Below are 20,383 nucleotides of genomic sequence, written 5' to 3'. Positions count from 1 at the left end.
AGGACGGCTTTAGATGCATATTTAACTATTTAAAAAGGTCTTAAGTAAGGTGAGTTGCTTTTGTTATTTTTGTTGTTCTTTTCTTGCTTCCGTATTCTGATTGAAAATTTTAAAAGAATCAATTAACATTGCCTAAGTGATTATATATATATGAATTCTTCAAAGACTGGTTGTCTTAAAAAAGTCTTCTTCAAATAGAAAAGTCTTTTGAACCTGTGCTTATGTATACTAACAAATTAAACAGTTAATAGCTCTATTTAACTATTGACTGCATAAGATAATAACCGACATAAGTAAAGCTAGTGATTAAGTTACTTCCCTTTGATGACGTTACGCCATTTGCTCAATAGATAGCGAGCTGTCAAGTTATGCGGAAACAATGAATTTTGACAGTCAAATAAGCTTGCTGCAAATTTGTGACAGTGGTAAGAATGACAGTAAACCTATTGTATGTTGTTTTGTTTATGTATTATATTCTAACCGTTTATATTTTGATTATGTCCTCACCGGAAAGGCACAGTTCTACATTAGACAAGCTTTCTGTCGCTGAGTGGCTGTTTTTTAATTTCTGACTTTTGCAGCCACCATCACAATATAAAACAAACTGTATATGTCGGATTAGTTCGACTAAGTTCTACATAAACCTAGGCTAAGGTTCATCAAAAGTGTTTGGAGAACAGCCTTCAGGTGAATTTTAATTTTGGAAATTTATACCTCTAAGACCATTACTTTTTATAATGGCAGTGGCTACGATTACGGTACCGTAATCCTAGCCTCCGGTTCTAGGATTACAGAAGTTCCGTATTCCTAGACAACCCTATGAGGATAGGCTAGGATTATGGAAGTATTTTAAGAGGCATAAAGTATATGTTAGGACAAGCATAAATGATGTTGTAAACTTACTTATTTCACTTAATTTTTCATGCCTGCCTTATTATTTCGTGTTTTCTATTCGCCGTTTTGGGTTAGTATAATCTTAATGGCGGCGCGCGGAAATATATTAGAAATATGAGTGTCAAAGTTAGATTAAAAAAAGAAAAATCTATACTTTGAATTTTATGATTTATAACCATATTGTATGTTATTAAATACCATTTGTGTTGACTTGATGAAAAAAAAAATGCAGGTATATACGAAACATAGATACTTCTATAATATTTCCGTGCACCGCCATTAAGATTATACTAACCCAAAACGGCCGATCGACAGCACAAAATATTTAGTGAAATTAAGTGAAATGAGTAAGTTTACAATGTCATTTATGCATGTCCTAACATAAATTTGATGCCTCTTAAAATACTTCTGTAATCCTAGCCTATTCTCATAGGGTTGTCTAGGAATACGGAACTCCCGTAATCCTAGAACCAGAGGCTAGGATTACGGTACCATAATCGTAGCCACTGCCTTTTATAATAAGTACACTATTTTGTTCAAAGGAAGTAGGAAATATGTTACACAAAGGTAAGCATCTTTTGGAATATGTATTTTGACAATTATTACATGCACTTCTACTGCCAATTCTGTTTTGTAGAAAAAATCAAACTTCTTTTTCGAAATTATTTTTTCCTTAACTTTGTTTTGATTGTGTGTGTAACAATTCTATCTAGGTACTCCCAGTAATGAAATAGGGTTAACTTGTTTATTTTCTTAAATATAGCATTGTCATGTTGACAGCTCTACTTTCACTGTCATTTTGCAATTTTCTTAATATTTTGAAATATACTGTTACATTACATATTTGTAATAATATCAACAATGGGAGTGCCTTGAGAAATATGTTAGGCGCACAGTAATAGGCATAATGTCAAAATATTTTTGAAAAAGATGTTTGATATTTTCTACAAAACAGAATGTGCCGACAAGCAGAGTACATGTGATATAAGAGAAACTTTATTATTCCAAACAGAACACCATCTCTTGAAAGACACTTCTACTTATTCTGAACAGATCGGTATACATTTTATGAAAAACAAAGTTCTAAGTGGCCTAAAAACATAAAACGAAATTTCGCCAGAGGGGCAGTTTCAAAACACTTTACCATAATTCAAAATATTACTTCATTTCTTAAGGCAATATCTTTCTAAAAATACTAAGAAATTAGTTGAATTTATCACAAAAAAAAGATTCTACTCCATGCAAGTGTTTCTCCTACTTGTTCTCCCTTGATGCAAGAAAAAATGTAAAACAAAAGGGAGACCACTACTTCCAACAAAGGGATAAGTTTCAGAATGCATAATTAGCAATATTTTAGTTACTTCCCCTAAGTGGTGATAGTTCATAAAAATACAGAAAATGAATAATTGCTTCTCCCTTAGAATTTCATAACTTCCGTTGCGCATGCGCAGTGAGCACTTTACGATTGGACGTTTTGGAGGCAAATCGCTTTATGCGAGTTGATAATGATTTTATGTCTGCAATTATAAAATACTTGCGAGGTGATCCATCATCTGTAGAAATTGCTTTTTGTTTGCTGCTGTATTTATGAAAATTGAAAATCATTTCCAACTTTCTATGTTACTAAATAAAAGCAAAGTTTCACCGCCGAATTTGTTCTTAAAGAACATGTCTTTTCCACCGAAAAAATCACGAATGTATTTATGAATTTTTAAGCGAGCGGCACTTTCTACTTTCAAACAGCGGCCGCCATATTTGTTTACATCAAAGGTCAAGGTCGTTGAAATACCTACATAATATGAAATAAGGCAATGCCTCAAACGGGAATCGTTACAGTTCATCAGCTTTCCCAGAAATATTCGTTAGTATCAATTTAAAGGTAGATTTTTGAATAAAAAACAATACTGCCCATATTTGTATTGATGTGCAAGATGTTTCGGTTCAGACAAGTTATGTGGACACTTATTACGCACAAGAAAAAAAGCACATTCTTCCAAAAAAAATCCGAAGTCAGACGCTCTGTGCACGTGCCCGAAGACCACATTTTTTAATTCGATAGTATATCTCATTCAGTATATATCGCATGTTAACGTTAAATGCACCCCGCACCACCTGGGAAACTTTGGAGACTTAGATAAAAATGGTGCATTCTGACGCATTTTGTGGCATATAATTCAGACTTCGGACACTTAAAAGGACAATATTTCAAAAATTTTAACCGCTAAAAGGTCCCTGGGAAATTTTGGAGAGTGACTTGGATTAAAAATGGTGCATTCTGACGCATTTTGCGGCATATATTTCATGTGAAATTCGGACACTTAAAAGGTCAATATTTTGAAAAAAATTAAGTTCAAAAGGTTGAATGTGTCAACAGTGATTACGTCATATCCTGCAACTTTCTTGATTACATCATATCTCGCAGATTTCAATATTGAATCAGTACTGGTAAATCGCTAAGTTAGATGGGCTAAGCCTTATACATACATATATAAAGTGCTGCTTGCATTAAAGATGCTATAATTTAGTAACTCTTGTTTTGGCAACAAACGTACCTGGAATTTTTACATTATGCTTGTATGTACTGTGCATAATGGGGGCTACGCCCATGGGAAATTTTTATTGGTAGGAAGTAGTGGGTGGGTCAGGGGAGTCTTTATTTCTAGGTTTAAATGTTGTCTTTATTCACAGACACTTTATGGTATAAATAGAAAAGTAAAGATGTGGTCTTGATAGCTAGGTGGGTCTACTTTTGATATAATCTTTGTAGCTTGATGGTCTCTATTTAGAGTTGGTCCTTTTAGCCATGTGATCTTTTCAGAGATAGTCTTTATGACTTGATGTTCTGTATTCAGAGGTGTTTTTTAAAGCCAGATGGTCCGTATTGAAAGGTGTTCTTTATAGCCAGCTTGTCTGTATTTAGAGGTGGCCTTTATAGCCAGCTGGTCTGTATTCACTAATCAGAGAATGCTGGTGATCTTTTATTGGGTTGTTTATATAGTTAAGTGGCCTGCATTCAAAGATGGTCCTTTACACAGGAGGCATGTTGTTTTTGCTGCAGTGGACTTAACTCAAAAACTGCTTTTATCTTGTAGGTTTTCCTACTGGTGGATTTTCTCACAGTGCAGGTTTAGAGGCAGCATTGAAGACATCTGTTATTCACAGTAAAGGTCTGGCTTTTTTGCTTTACATTTAAAAAATACCATTTAACCTTTAGCCTGCTGGTGGCAAGTGATTCTGCCTTTGCGACCAGTGCAGTACACTGTTCGCTATTCAGCCAGTAAATTTTCAGTGAACACCCCTTATAATAATAAATGGTATTGCCCAACTTGAATGATGGACCAGTCCATTTTTAAAATTTAGCAGGCTAAGGGTTAATATTGCAGGTGTATTATGTATACCTAGGATTATCTTTACCACTCCATGTCCCCTGAAAAAATATGCAAATCTTTATATCTTAAAGACATGACTTGATTTTCAGTGAGCATAAATCAGTAACATTTTGATAATTTCCAACACTTTCCTGTTATTAATATATTTAAATGCAAAGATGCTAAGAAGATGTAGTTACAATAAGTCATTTATTAGTTGTTGTTTGTGTGAATCGTCAAAGTAACATAAACTCACATTTGAACTACTCTTGAATTATATTTGAACATGTCTTAAATTATATTTGCACCTATGTTGCAGTATAGAGAGAGCATGAATTAAATTGAAAAGAGCTTTAAATCTTTTATCAAATGCTTGGTTGATTTCATTTTGAGCTACCCAAATGATGGATGAATTAAATACAGTAAATGCGAAATTTAGCTGCTGCTGTTGTTAACCAATCCATAAATGATTCAGTTTATACTAATTTATATTAGCCTAATTCTGATGAAAGCTTGAAGCTTATTTGAATCACTCGCAAAAAGTGGTGTCGTATGAGAAAGTGTAGCAGTGACCCCAGTGGGGCTTGAACCCAAGACCACCTGGTTGAGCGGCTTACACCTTTACCACTAGATTATTGCTCACCCTCTGATTTCAGTCAAGGTTAAACAGTTGTAACGTCTGTTGATTTCATTTATTATGCTTTACAAGTGATTTGAACTTATCTTCAATTATTTCTATGCTCAGTACAAATAATATGAATCATTGTGTTAGTTATTTCATTCAGAGAATGTGCAAATCAGTCACTGTGCTGGATAATTATAAATCTAAATGGAGCATTGCTTTAAGGTATTGGACCGGTAATAGAGGATCTCCTTTTTGAAGAGTATTCAATTCCTACTATAAACCTACTTTGACTGCAATTTTCAGGTTCAAACCCCACTGGGACCAAATTTTTTTTTCCCATGTTTTCCTTTTTTTCTAGTAAGTTTTTACTTCTTTCAAGACTATTTATGAATGTATTGTACAAAAGTGGAAAATTTTCGTTTTATAAGCAATTTTTTGCTGTTCAATGTGAATTTACCTCTGAATCAGGAGGGGTAGAGTTAGACATCTTTAAAAATACTGAGTTACGTGCAGTAAAAGTCCTCTATTTTGCCTTCATTCTTTAGATTACATATTGTGGAAGAAATGCAGGTAGGTTTTACTGTTGCCCCAAGGTTATTTTTGAATGAAGTGAGCAAAATTCAAAACAGACCCACAGGATTCGACTTTAATTTTTCAGTGTTGGAGTTAGAATTCTGTCTCATTAAATCTGTTTACTTGAGGCACCCTAGAAAAAAAAAGAAGATTTTTACAGTTTTATTTTGTGTTTTATAATTGTTTAACAATAGTTTGATGTTTCTTTTATCAAAATTAATGCTGTAATGAATTCTCTGCAAATGTTTTAGATAGTGGCCATCACACTGAATTTTGTTTCTTCTTGAGCATGAGGAAATACCATGAATTATACAAAATTTACAAAAAACGGTACGGTAAAAGTTGTTTAAAATTTGCAACACAGTGTCAGACATGGTCAGCTTTAGGAATATACCAAGCAAATGCCATTTTTAAACATTACTATTAGGGGTCCAATACCTTAATTACAAATATTTACATTCGCCCTACTGTATTCTTTTCCATTGAAAATTAAGACGTTCATTTCGTATGAACAGCAGAAGGAAAGGCGCGAAAGTTACGTCAATGCTACTTAGTGATAACGGGCCGCTGCTTTGACAACGTCCGCGTATAGTCAGGGAGAACGTTCCTTAAATGACGTCGCAGTTGTTCCATCTGGTGAACAGAATGGCCGGGAAGCTGATTTTAATGTGAAATGCAGCAAAATGTGTGCAACTTATAATTCAGTCTTATTTACAAATAAAAAGGAAATATAATGTAAATATAAGAAATGAAGTATTTTTTTTGGGTGTTCATGCGAAATGAATGACAGAATAGGATCGGCAAATTAAACATGAATTGCTAGCGTGATTCATGTATTTGCCGATCCTATTCTGTCGTTCATTTCGCATGAACACCAAAAAAAATATTTCATTTCTTAAGGAGATTGATAGAGAGGTTCATATAATTACAGAACGTTTGAAATAATTCAGCTTCTTTTAAATTGGTTAAATCCATAAATATTTTCCACTGAGGTTAAATAGATTTCAATCTACATCAAAGATTGTATTCTGCAAATGATTTGAACTTGTCTTTTTATTTTGATGCAGGTACAAATGGTGCGAATTATATGGCAAAAGTTGTTTAATGCATGATAGCATTCATTTGAAGAGAGCATAAATAAGCCACACCATGAGCAAACCAACATAGTGTGTTTGCGTCCAGCATGGATCCAGACCAGCCTGTGCATCCGCGCAGTCTGGTCAGGATCCATGCTGTTTGCTTTCAAAGCCTATTGCAATTAGAGAAATTGTTAGCGAACAGCACGGATCCTGACCAGACTGCGCAGTCTGGTCTGGATCCATTCTGGTCGCAAAGCCAGTATGTTTGGTTTTGCCATGCTGCGGTTCAAATTTTTCTCGAGTTAGTATTAACTGAATTGCAGAGAAGTTCAAATAATCAATAAAAGGTTCAAGTAATTGAGTTTCTGTTAATCTGATCTTTTATAGTTCTGAAACAAAGTAATTAACATTTTAAAAATAAAGTATATGTATGTTTCTCACATAAAACACATAGTTGATAATAGTACAATGCATATGTACTCATGATCATTAAGCAGTGTTGGAGTACTTCCGTGAAATGGATAATTTTTATACCAAAATGCTGTAATGTTAATAATAATTTTGATTATTTTTAATGTTTGTAAAATCCCTTAAGACATAACAAGACATATTTGATGTTGAGGCATTCATAGTGTTGGAGCAGAGATAATTTACCATAATGTATTGATATCCAAAATCGGAGATGTATATATTTTATATCCAGTTCTTTATTTACAGACTCTTTAAAGGATTATCTGCTATGCTGTCTTGAAAATTCAGGTGAGTTAGCAGTCAGGCAATTCAATTTTTTGATACATGTATACGAGTTGCACCATGAGAAAAACAACATAGTGCATTTGCAACTAGCATGAATCCAGACAAGCCTGCACATCCACGCAGTCTGGTCAGGATCCGAGCTGTTCACTTTGAAAGGCTTGTCTGGATCCATGCTGGTTGCAAATGCACTATGTTGGTTTTCTCATTGCGCAGCTCATTTGGTGTTTTATTAAGTTTAATATCACAATGACACAACTGTATTAAGTTATATGGCAACTGTCCAGCCTTGATGGTAAAGGAAGACCCGGGGACCCCCTGCAGACATAATTTAGATAGTACCCATTACGCCATTGAACCAGTTAGTGTAATCATTTGATCTCTAGAGCTGTGCCTAATATACAACCATAACTTTGCGGTTATGGTATAATGTATAATCTTATACATTTAAAGGCTTATAATGCCTTTGCTTATAGTGTGGCTGCTGCATTTTTCGCAATCAATGTAAAAATATAGTAATTTCTGTCTGCAGTAGCCGTTTTCTTTAATACTTGACAAATGTTTGTATACCGATTAACATGATAGAAAGTTTTAATAAGTCCATTGTTTTTATATTACCTTCCTTTATGGATCTAATAGTAAAAGTTCAAATGCAGTATTAAAAGTAGTGTTTTTGTGACCATGTAATAATGCATAATGTCTGTTTGAACAGCTATTTCATCTGTTTTTAACATAAAATTTAAAGCCTTATGGAACTTTAAATGCAGTGATAAGATATATCTGTAACACCTGAACATAACATTATTATTATGCAAGACAAATTACATCTTCAGTGTTATACATATTGGCAAAACGTTCTTCTTTCAAGTACAAAAATTTAGATTTGCTAATTTTCTCAATTAACATTTTTTTTTCTTCAATTTTTGATCTTGTATTATATTTTTTATTGTCATAGAAATTGTTTTTTTAAAATTCTGTTAGCTTAGACTGCATATGATTCTGATATTTAACATGTTCATGATTATTACATAATAAATAATCAAAGAGCAGGATACTAGTTGTGAAATAAATGGAAAAAATGTAACTTTAACAGACACATAATAGAAAGACAATTATTGAAATTCAAGGCATGTTCAGTTGGGTAAATATTATAAATCAATTTACTATACAAATAATGTTTATAAGGAAATTGTTCATTATATGTTTATAACAGACTTCACCTATTACAGACACATCAAAGTTTGATGTTCGCAAGGAGTTTATAATTTTTACAAGAGTTAACTGTGCAATATAGTGATCAACACTATTTTTTTAAAAACTTCTTAAGTATAATGGATATGAGGAAGTAATAGTTTGAATCTTTGAATTTTTCAGGATCATTTATATTGCCATTTCTAAAAGAAGCTCATCAGCAGTATAAAGATATACCTGCTCTTTGTGATCTGGACAGACTCTGTGAAGCTTGTACACCAAATCATGTTGCTAAACGAGCAAGCACTAGGCAGGTAAATAGACTCTGTGAAGCTTATAAACCAAATCATGTTGCTAAACGAGCAGTCACTAGACAGGTAAATACTAGTAGACTCTGTGGAGCTTGTTCACAAAATCATGTTGCTAAACGAGCAAGCACTAGGCAGATAAATAGACTCTATGGAGTTTGTACATCAAATCATGTTGATAGACGAGCAATCACTAGACAGGTAAATACTAGTAGACTCTGTGGAGCTTGTTCACAAAATCATGTTGCTAAACAAGCAAGCACTAGGCAGGTAAATAGACTCTGTGAAGCTTGTACACCAAATCTTATTGCTAAACGAGCAATCACTAGACAGGTAAATACCAGTAGACTCTGTGGAGCTTGTTCACAAAATCATGTTGCTAAACGAGCAAGCACTATGCAAGTAAATAGACCTTGTGAAGCTTTAACACCAAATTATGTTGTTTAACGAGCAAGTACTAGACAGGTAAATAGACTCTGAGAAGCTTGTTCATCAAATCATGTTGCTAAACGAGCAATCACTAGACAGGTAAACAGACTCTGTGGAGCTTGTACACCAAATCATGTTGCTAAACGAGCAAGCACTAGACAGGTTAATAGACTCTATGAAGGTTGTGCACGAAATCATGTTGCTGAACAAGCAAGTCGTAGACAGGTAAATAGAATAGAAAAACGAAAATGTTGCAGGCTGGGTTTGATTGAGCCTGTTCATGGACGGTAGTGGAAATGCATGCTACCGTCCACGCACTCTAGCCACGGGTTGAGCGGAACTCAACATTTACGCATGCTAAAAGTACAAAAAGCAATTTAGAGACATCCAGATAAAGTACATAATGGGTTTGCCCCAATCGAAAAAACAATGGGCAGAACAAAACAAATTGGAATTTAGAAAGGGGATCTGAGGTTATGGAGCCTGCATATCACCGAAACTGTCAAAAGACAAAATTAAAAAGCAGGCACTATATATCCAAGCTGTGATTATACAATACCCAAGGCTATGAAAGCGGGAGTATTGGAACCACCCAGGCCGAAATGATCATGCTGAGAAACTAAACAGTACCAATAACACCACATAAAAGTCGTGCTGAACGATCTGAGAAGATCGAAATATATGAGCCCTGACTAAATGTACGTGGAGATATTTTTACGGCCGCCGCACGGCACATACAACGCTGCCGTCCCTGTGATAATAAAATAGAAAAAGTGGAAACTTCACAGGTCGCTCAAAATGACAAAAACGAAAATGTTGCAGGCTCGGTTTGATCGAGCCTATTCATGGATGGTAGTAGAAATGACTGTCACTCTCGGAACCTTGTACACCAAATCGTGTTTTTAAACGGGCAAGCACTGTGCAACATACTCAGTTGAGCTGTTAATTGGTCATGTTTTACCTTTCTTTTTTTATGGAAATCATTCATATTACATAATCAAACTGTACGTCCGTTGTAATTTTACTATGAGAAAGAAGACAGAAGTTAACATTTCTTCCATAATTGACATTTTTGTTTCAGGGTCGATCAATGTTAGATACCAGTGTTAAAGTATTCAACATTCCATCTTTGCTGAAATTGAATGACAGCCTACCTTGCAAACATTTGCCAGTTGTATTTGGGGCAATATGTGCTACACTAAACATAAACCTGCAAGCTTCCAGTGCAGCATTTCTCTTCACAACACTGCGTACAGTACTTGCGAGTGCAGTACGCTTAGACAAAGTAGGACCCATTGAGGTAAGTTCTTTTATGTGCAGTTCATATAGACAAAATAGGGCACATTGAGGTAAGATCATTCAAGTGCAAATACATGTATTCTTATTATACCCATTGAGATACAGTCATTCAAGTGCTACTGCCTAAACAATGTGGGATCTATTCGGGGAAGTTTTCACTTCGTGCTCAGGCGAGCTTTTGTGATAGCCCTGTGTCCGTTGGCCATCGTCGTCCGTCAGTCGTCCATCGTCCGTCCTTCGTCAACAATTTGACTGTTAACACTCCAGAGATCTGGCCCAATCTTAATGAAACTTGGTCAGAATGTAACCCTTAATAAATCTTGGACGAGTTTCATATTGAGTCATCTAGGGTCAAAAACTAGGTCACCAGGCAGGGTTCAAATTTAGACAAGCATACCAGCTAAATGCTAGTGGAATTTTAAAATAGCTAGTGGGTTTGAAATGTACTAGCAAATTTCAGCTAGTCAGTAATATAACAAGCAAATGTCTAAAGAGCTTTAATAAAGTTTAATTGGTTGGAAGGTACACGTTTTTCTTCATGAAATGAATGTTATCATTTATGTTTATGATATTTTATTTTTCAACAAAAGTGGCACAAGCTATTTTAAGCTAATAGAAAGTATTTTTGTTTGTGACTGGCTACTAACAGAGATCAATCAGTAAGTTTGGCTAGTAAAATATTAATAGAGTAATTAAATATTATTAACTTTAGCCAGTAGCTTTTCATCTTAGCTAGTGATCAAAAAGGGCGCTAGCTAATTTCAGCTAGTAGAAACTATTGTTAAATTTGACCCTTGCCAGGTCAAATCAAAGGAAAAGCTTATTAACATTCTAGTGGTCACAATTTTGGTCCGATCTTAATGAAACTTGGTTGGAATGTTACTCTGAATCAAATCTTGAACGAGTTAGATATTGGGTCAGCTGTGCTCAAAAACTAGGTCACCAGATCAAATGTAAGTAAAAGCTTGTTAACACTCTCACTGGTGGCTGACGATGTCAAACCGTGAGCCGTTTCGTTACGAAGACAGGTAATGGTTTCGTTGTGAGTATTTTTTTACATACACGCCTCACACACCCCTGTGTTACTGGAATTCATAACTGTGCATATAAAGGTAAGAGTATTTGTGTGAAACGTAAGCTGTAAATCTTTACCAATTGTTAGCAAAGCAAACATATGACTAATTTGCAGTTGTTTGATCATGTGTTGAATAAAATCAGACAGTTTCTTTTTGAATGTGTGGTTTTATACAGCAAATTCATGATAAACACAAGCATCCGTTATTAAATGTAATTATTGTGCTTAAACTTTCAGCTTTTGAAAACGAGTTCAACATATTTTTCGCCTGCACATGTTTTTCATTTGATTTTATGCCTCTATTCCTACAAAAATTGCCTTTAATACTCGGTCGTGTTTATAAGAAATGAGTATGGGTTTTCTCTCGAAGTCACTGCATTAGGTATGGGTTTTCAACTGAAGGTGTATGGGTTTTCTATTGAAGACATCAACATAATATGTCTAGGTTTTCTTCTGAAGCCATTAGATAATTATAAATGTGCGCTGACCTTTAATATAATTTGTTTAATTTGTTGTGTTTAACATTAGGGAAAGATGATTCATTCTCGTCTGTTTAAGTTTCACTTAAAAGCATTCGTCTTGGTAACCTTTTCCCTGGGGTGCTGCAGTCCAGCGCGTAATTCTTTCTCTCTTCCTTTAAACCATCCTTGTTTGGACAAACAAAATTTATCATGTTAATATCAGACTTTGTCATTGATTTATTGTCACTGTCTCCATGCTCAATTGCTCCTGAAAACACCTTGTATCCTCCCATGAATCGCAGAAACTTAGATTTAAACAGCGCCTGTCCGACTGTCCAAAACTGTCTCACTTCAGGAGTGTATCTCATTAGCCGCACATCTTCTAGGCTTGAAAACTTTATGACATCTAGAAACAACTGGGCCGCAATGTGCTTTACACTAAAATCTCCAGAGTCAATCAAATGAAAGAAATTCATCCATTCATGTAAACGACCACAATCAGCTAAATGAGCGGTAACAGACGGCAATAACGTTTTAAGTTGCTGAACTACCATTTGTACAGTTTGTGTGTCCGCCATTACGTCATCAGGGATGTCATTTGCATTTTCCATTAGTTCATACTCCTCAATGTCGGGCTCTGAATCCGAATATAACACTGTGGTGTCCAACAGTTCCGATAAATCAGCAACTGAATCGGTTGCCTCAGTTGAAGATAAGTTTTCGACATGTTCTTGGTCGACTTCTAATTGTGAATATAATTGACGATGAACTGATTTTGATGGTGTGTTGATTTTGTGTAGTTTTCGAAGTGGGCTGTCGCTGGCTGAAGATTTGGTAGGTACTATCATTTTCCCAGATTGGGGATCAAAACTGATTTCTTTGCCGGTAACATTAGACCCCAATATATTGTATGTCCTTTGGCGATTACTCCTCCCGTCAATCGACTTCCACATGTAGGACACCTTTTCTGCCGGGTGATCCTCAACACAGTGACACACTGTGTCTTTTATGTTCTCAAATGTAGTCACAATAGCTGCACATAAGGTTCTGAAAAAAAAAGAAAATCGACTTTGTAACGAAACACATACTATTTTGTTGTACTTCGTATGAAAACCTAGACACACACTGTGCGAAACACAGACACAAAAAATGATGAATATTGCCGATTTTAATAATGTTTTCGTAATAACAGAGACATCTTATTGTAGCAGGAACAAATATTCACTGATATCTCGACAAGTGACTCTTTCTTTGATTATTTTATCTTACTTTTATACCGTTTTGCAAATAAACAAGGATTTTTATGTAACACATATTAATTGAACACTAGTAAACACAAAAATATTTAAGAAAAAACAAAATGTCGCATATACGCATACACAACTTAACATACACATTAACTCACCATTTCTCTGTTACTATCCAAAGATCCACACCGAAAAAAAAGCAAAATATATTAAAATTTGTAAACCGCATATGCATGCCACGCTAGATGTAAACAAATACTCACAACGAAACCATTACCTGTCTTCGTAACGAAACGGCTCGCGGTTTGACATCGTCAGACACCAGTGACTCTATTTGTCACATTTATGACTGTATCTTTATGAAACTTGGTCAGAATATTAATCTTGATGATCTTCAGGTCAAGATCGAATCTTGGTCACGTGGGGTCAAAAACAAGGTGACCAGGTCAAATCAAAGGAAAAGCTAGTTAACACTGTAGAGGCCACATTTATGATTTATCTTTATGAAACTCAGTCAGAATATTAATCTTGATGTTCTTAAGGTCAAGTTCGAATCTGGGTCATGTGGGTTCAAAAACAGGTCACCGGGTCAACTCAAAGGAAAAGCTAGTTAACACTCTAGAGGCCACATTTATGACTATATCTTAATGGAACTTGGTAAGAATGTTAACCTTGATGATCTTTAGGTCAGTTTTGAATCTTGATCATATGGGGTAAAAAAAAAAATAGGTCACTAGATTAAATCAAAGGAAAATATAATTAACACTCTAGAGGCCACATTTATGACCATATCTTTATGAAACTTGGTCAGAATGTTAACCTTGAATATCTTTAGTTTAAGTTTCAGTGTGGGTCAGGTTGGTTCAAAAACGAGGTCACCAGGTCAAATCAAAGATAAAGCTTGTTAACATCATAGAGACCAAATTTTAAGTTTGAAACTCATGGGAAATGATCATAATGTTTGTCTTGATGACCCATATTCTAGGTCAGGTTCGAATATGGGTCATGTAGGGTCAAAACCTAGGTCAGCAGGTCAGATCAAAGGTGAAGTTTGTTAACAATCTAGAGGTCAAATGTATGCCTGTATCTTCATGAACCTTGGTAAGAATGTTAATCTTGATGATCTTAAAGGCCAAGTTCGAATCTGGGTCATGTGGGGTCAAAGCTAGGTCACCAGGTCAAATCAAAGGAAAGCCTAATGAACACTCTAGAAACCACATTTATGATCATATCTTTATGAAACTTGGTCAGAATGTTAATCTTAACGATCTTAAGGTTAGCTTTCAATCTGGGTTAGATGGAGTCAAAAACTAGGTCACCAGGCCAAATCAAATGTAAAGCTTGTTAAGGATCTGGAAGCCACATTTATGACTGTATCTTCATGAAACTATGTCAGAATGTTAATCTTAATGATATGTAGGTCAAGTTCGAATCTGGGTCATGTGAGGTCAAAAACTAGGTCACTAGGTCAAATTAAAGGAAACACTAGTTAACACTCTATAGAGGCCACATTTATAAACATATCTTAATGAAACTTTGTCAGAATGTTAATCTTGATGATCTTTAGGTCATTAGGTCAGGTGAGCGATACAGGGCCATCATGGCCCTCTTGTTTGTTTTTGTTGGGTTTAACGTCGCACCAACACAAAGGTAATATGGTGACTTTCCAGCTTTGATGGTGGAGGAAGTCCCCAGATGCCCCGCCGTGCATTATTTCATCAACGAGCGGGTACCTGGGTAGAACCACATACCTTTCATAAGCCAGCTGAATTGCTTTCTCACCTGAAGAAATCAACGCCTCAATTATAACTTCTGGTTGGACTTTACACTTTCAAAAAACTTGTTTATTTCGGTTGTTTTTCATAAAATTTGGTCAGATTGGTTGCCTTGATAAAATCTAGGCCAACTTCGAATATTGGTAGTCTGGGGTCAAAAACTAGGTCACTAGGTCAAATCAAAGAAAAACCTTGTATATTCGATGGAGGCTGTATTTTTCAATTGGACTTCATGAAATTTGGTAAGAATGATAGCCTTGATGAAATTTAGGTCAAGAGCGAATATGGGTCATCTGGGGTCAAAAACTAGGTCACTAGGTCAAATAAAAGAAAATACTTGTTTATACTCTAGAATTTTGCTCCAGTTTTAATGATAATTGGTCTGAATATTTATTTCCATGAAATCACTTGGTCATCAATGTTTACACTATTATGGTGTGTTATGGTGTGTTTCTCAGGTGAGCGACCTAGGGCCATCTTGGCCCACTTGTTGTTTTATTTGCACCTATGATGTAGACACATCCTTAAGCATACTTTCTGTTCATGGTGGTTTTGTGTTCGTAAACTTCTGAAGTAATTTATTTCAAATGAAATGTTCTTTACATTTAGGCGCAGACAATTCAGACAGAATTACAGCAAGAAATTCCTACAGTTATTGAAAGGTGAGCGGGTTTTGGCTGTTTAATATAGATATTTAAAGTGTAGATATATAGGCATTTATATTCAGTTGGTCATTTTGAATCGTGGACCTAATTGTTCTGTCGAATGAGTCTTTGTTGTGTAGAATGAATGAATGCTTCAAGTTTCATTAAAGACGGTCGAGTGTAAGACCTAGCCTGTCGAAAGAAAATAGAAACAGTGACGGCGATTCATACAGGTCCAGCTCAAATTTGCAAAAAGTAGGCGGTTATGAGATACTTCTTACTATCGTTTTTAACGTCTAGCCTAATACTATGAAAATAGATAGATATCCGCTTCAGTTCACAGGAACATGTCTCTCAGGTGGGCAATAGGGACCGTTTTTGTGTGAACTATTTTTCTCATTTTTATCGTATGAATAATTGAAATGCCATACGATAAAATGCTATACCATGAAACCCCCCCCCCCCACCCCCCCAAAAAAACCCATTAGCTCTTCTCTACCCTGACAATTTACAAAATCATGATTTTTCTCGTACTTGTATGTTTTTGCAAATTGCTATTGCATGGTTTTATTAGTTATTTGGTATACATTTGTATGACCAAGGACTTTATGTTTACATTACATTTATTTGTTTATGATTTTTTATGATCTTTTATGCACTGTTTATTTTCAGGCATAAACATCGAAAGAGTGAAGATGCATGCATGATCTATCCGCACATAGACATTGTTCAGAATATACATGACACTATGTTTTCCAAGTTATTCTACTCATGAAGTTATGAAAGTTTTTAGATTGCATATTCTTACGCTTACGGGTACTAATCTATTTGTACAGTGATTATAACATATATATTCATATATTTGTAACTACATATCATTGTTAATTATGTAATGCATTTCTCAACAAAATACAAGAAATTTTGTTGTTGCTGTTTTTGAGTATTACACCACCTGCCATTTCATACGCTTAGCAACACTAAACGTTACTTAGCAACACTAAACGTTTTTGCCAGTATCTTAAACGTGATCTAAAGTACATTTCTGAAAACCAGACAGCCGTATTGTGAATGTCATAAAAATGTCAAAGTATCTTCTATCACAGCTTATTAGAAAACTTATTCTTTATTTGTGGAACAACCTTAAAACGAACAAACACTTGAAAATCCTGAAATAAAAAATCTAGCCTTGTGTAGATGGTATATATCACTTGAAAGGGGCTTACATTTAACAGCATATTTTTAGCTCCACTATTTGTGGAAATTTAGTTCGACTTTTCGAGGAATAAGTAGAGTATTCTACTCACCACGGCGTTGGCGTCGGTGTCACCTTAGTACCAGTCAACATTTTGACAAAGTATTTTGAAAAAAAGCTTTGGAACTTTCAGCACTTGTTTACTATCACCATTTCCAGTATTAGGCACGGGGCCTCCGTGGCCGAGTGGTTAAGGTCGCTGACTTCAAATCACTTGCCACTCATCGATGTGGGTTCGAGCCTCACTCGGGGCTTTGAATTCTTCATGTGAGGAAGCCATCCAGCTGGCTTACGGAAGGTCGGTGGTTCTACCCAGGTGCCCGCTCGTGATGAAATAATGCACGGAGGGGCACCTGGGGTCTTCCTCCACCATTAAAGCTGGAAAGTCGCCATATGACCTATCATGTGTCGGTGCGACGTTAAATCCAACCTAAAAGAAAAAAAAAAGAAAAAAAAAAGGGATTAGGCACGAGTACATAACTCTATCAAAGAATTTGACTGCACTATGACCCCTTTTAACTGACAGATCTTGGTTAAATTGTTCTTACCAGTTTATATTTGGTGTAAAGTGTTTGACATATTTCTTTAAAACTTTTAACCCTTGTTTATTATAACAGTCTGTATCTGGAGTCAAGAGTTCATAACTCTGTCAACTGTTTTGGCTGAATTACAGCTGGTCATTTATGAACTTGGATATTGATACAGTTTTCGTACTACTAAGTCAGCGTTTTGTCAAAACTATTTGACATGCGGCTTTGAAACTTTGAACATTTGAGTATCATCATGATTTTCACATGTAAGCTAGAGTACTTAACTCTGTCAACTATTCTGGCTGAATTATGGCCCTTTTTGGACTTGGAAATTGATTCAATTTTTCTGCAAGTCCAAGGTTTGTCAAAACTATTTGTCATGTGGGTTTTAAACTTTGAACACTTGCTTATCATTATGATTTCCATATGTAGACCAGAGAACATAATTCTGTCAACTATTTCAGCTGAATTATGGCCCGTTTTGGACTTGGAAATTGGTTCAGTTTTCGTACAAAATATAATAGGCAAGGGTAGAATTCTCGGAAGCACAGAACACTAAAACACAGCCCCAGAGCCACGCATTTGCATTGTAGACCCAAAACAAAAAGATGTAATGGAAAAATATTTCAGATGGGTTGCTTCAAACATCCAACAAGTACATATTAATTTATACTAAATATAGATGGAAGGGAAGGAAATGGTAAGGGGCAAAATGGGGCCGGGGCTGGGGTGGGGGAAAGAACTCGAAGAGGAAAGTTGAACAAGGACGAATATACAAGGGAATGTCATGTTCTTTAATAACATGTGGGATAATGGGGGTTTTTCTACCAAATAATGCGGGATGTTTGGATTAAAATATTAAATACGATTTTCTCTGTTCTAACTAAATTATTAACAATGTGTATTGTACAAAAGAAAAAAAATGTTACATGCCATTAGTTCATATACCTTTATATTGTTACATGTACAGTATTCTTATATATCCCTTCACTACTTGCAAAACTATTCTTTAGATTATATGTATTCACATTGTTACATGTAAACTATTCTATTAGAACAAAAAAAAAGCTTTTCCGGCGGGCAACTAGTGTGCGATAATGTTTTTTTCTACCAAATAATTCGGGATGTTTGGATTAAAATATGATTAAATACGAACTACTACTTATCAATCGGCCGCAAATGGTATGAATGAAAGGGCGCATGCCACTATAAATAACATCCTTTCCAAACAGGCTCAAGAAAATGTCAAATACTGGGATATGTATCTCAATCTGGTAGTGGGTGCGATGCGATTTTCCACTTCTGAAATTTCCAAAACCACGCCCTACTTCCTCCATTTTAAACGTGACCCAATTTTACCCATAGATAACCTATTACGCCCTAGAAGGAGGAAGTACCACGGTGAATGTTTTCATAAAAACAAAGAAAAATATCAAACAGGGAGTGCCACGCACCAAAAGCGCAGCCTCCTCAAAACGAACCCCCCAGCACGCAAACGCGTGCACCACACACACACTCAAAGCCTACACATCAGGACAAAACGAACAACACACACACACACACACACACACACTCAAAGCCAACACATAAGGACAAGACGAACAATAAGCATACACGCGCGCACACAAAGTCAACACACAAGGACAAAACGAACAAACAAAGGAACACAGTGGGGCACCGCCTTGGAACGGTCAGTGGCAAAAACACCACTGGGGAGCTTAAACCGGTTTATGGTGCGCACCCAACCTCACTCTTACCCCCACCATAAGTTCATTTTACAGGAACAGCATTGAGCTTTCATAAACGTCCGCCGTGAACTGAAATTGTCTAAACGTAGACGTGCTAAATATGCGAATAAAAGTGCACAAGATGTCAAGTTCAGTATAAACGATCCTATTTATTATAAAAAATTCCAACGCCAGAACAAACTTGAACCAAAATGGCGTCCCTACTACAGAATAATAGAACGAAAATCCCCCTAACATGTCATAAAAAACATTGATGAATGGCCTGTCCCCAAACTAAACTCAGATCGACCCTTAAGAAAAACCATGAAGACAGCAGCTCTGATTCAGAAGATACCTCTGCTCCAGCTACCGGGTTACCACCTATAACAAAACGGGTGCGCATGCATCGAGAAGAATCTGATAGTGAGGATGATATTCCCCTAGCAGAACTACAAAAACATCTTAGGAACAAACAACTCCAGGAACAACAACATCCAGTTAATCAGCCACACCTAACTCAATTAAACACCTCCACAGATTCCGATTCAGATATGCAAACTGCGCCAGAAGATGGCGATGAGAAAATGATCATTGACTATTAAGTTATGATTTTTTATATATATAAAATTAATAAAATTATAAGATAAAATAAACATTTAGAGATGTTCTCACTATGAAGTTTACTTTTATTCTTCAGAATATTCATGATGGCTGCGACAATTTTTGATAAGGCCGTCTTTCTCAATTTCACGAGAAACTGCCCGTTAAGGTTGAGAACTGCGCTCTCGCTGCCTTGCAAGATGTAACCTTGCCAGGTTCCACGGCCTACGACATCTTCAAGGATGGACTGGCACATGGTCTGGGCAGGTTTATTTGTAGAAACATCTGCGGGATTCCTGCTCAACACCTTGTTCAGGCCATGGAGGAGCTTCGGCTGCAGCTTGGGTTTTCCTGCTATGTCGAGGATACGATCCGCCCTGGGAATCGCCTTACCCTACGGGGGATTGCGCAGGACGTCGTTCGTGATTGGCCACACAAAGTCACGTCTTATGGGGTTAAGTCGAAACTTCCTTAGACAAAATACAAAAACAACTTGTTTTGGTTGAAAACATTACAGCATCAATGCATACCAAATTTTCTACTCAAAATAAAG

The 20,383-nt window shown here is 35.9% G+C and overlaps 1 protein-coding gene across 2 annotated transcripts; it reads left to right on the top strand.

Moving 5' to 3' along the window:
* Nucleotides 1-318: 318 nt before the first annotated feature.
* Nucleotides 319-17,398, top strand: LOC123527607 (uncharacterized). 2 transcript variants are annotated; one of them, XR_008367114.1, is made up of 8 exons: nt 319-425; nt 3,987-4,061; nt 7,257-7,298; nt 8,667-8,797; nt 10,302-10,520; nt 15,180-15,319; nt 15,687-15,739; nt 16,394-16,469. XR_008367114.1 is itself a non-coding variant. In XM_053523481.1 (7 exons), exons 1-7 carry the CDS (start codon nt 380-382, stop codon nt 16,494-16,496), a joined length of 669 nt encoding a protein of 222 aa, XP_053379456.1. In that variant the 5' UTR covers nt 319-379; the 3' UTR covers nt 16,497-17,398. The 2 variants fall into 2 exon arrangements, 1 of the variants encoding a protein (XP_053379456.1); XM_053523481.1 differs by lacking the exon at nt 15,180-15,319 and having other exon boundaries at nt 16,394-17,398.
* The last annotated feature ends 2,985 nt before the right edge of the window (nt 17,399-20,383 follow it).

The sequence above is a fragment of the Mercenaria mercenaria genome, chromosome 14, assembly GCF_021730395.1.
Source record: "Mercenaria mercenaria strain notata chromosome 14, MADL_Memer_1, whole genome shotgun sequence".
NCBI classification, from domain to species: domain Eukaryota; kingdom Metazoa; phylum Mollusca; class Bivalvia; order Venerida; family Veneridae; genus Mercenaria; species Mercenaria mercenaria.
The sequence above is the reverse complement of the archived record's forward strand: the minus strand, read 5'-3'. Positions and strand labels throughout refer to the sequence as shown.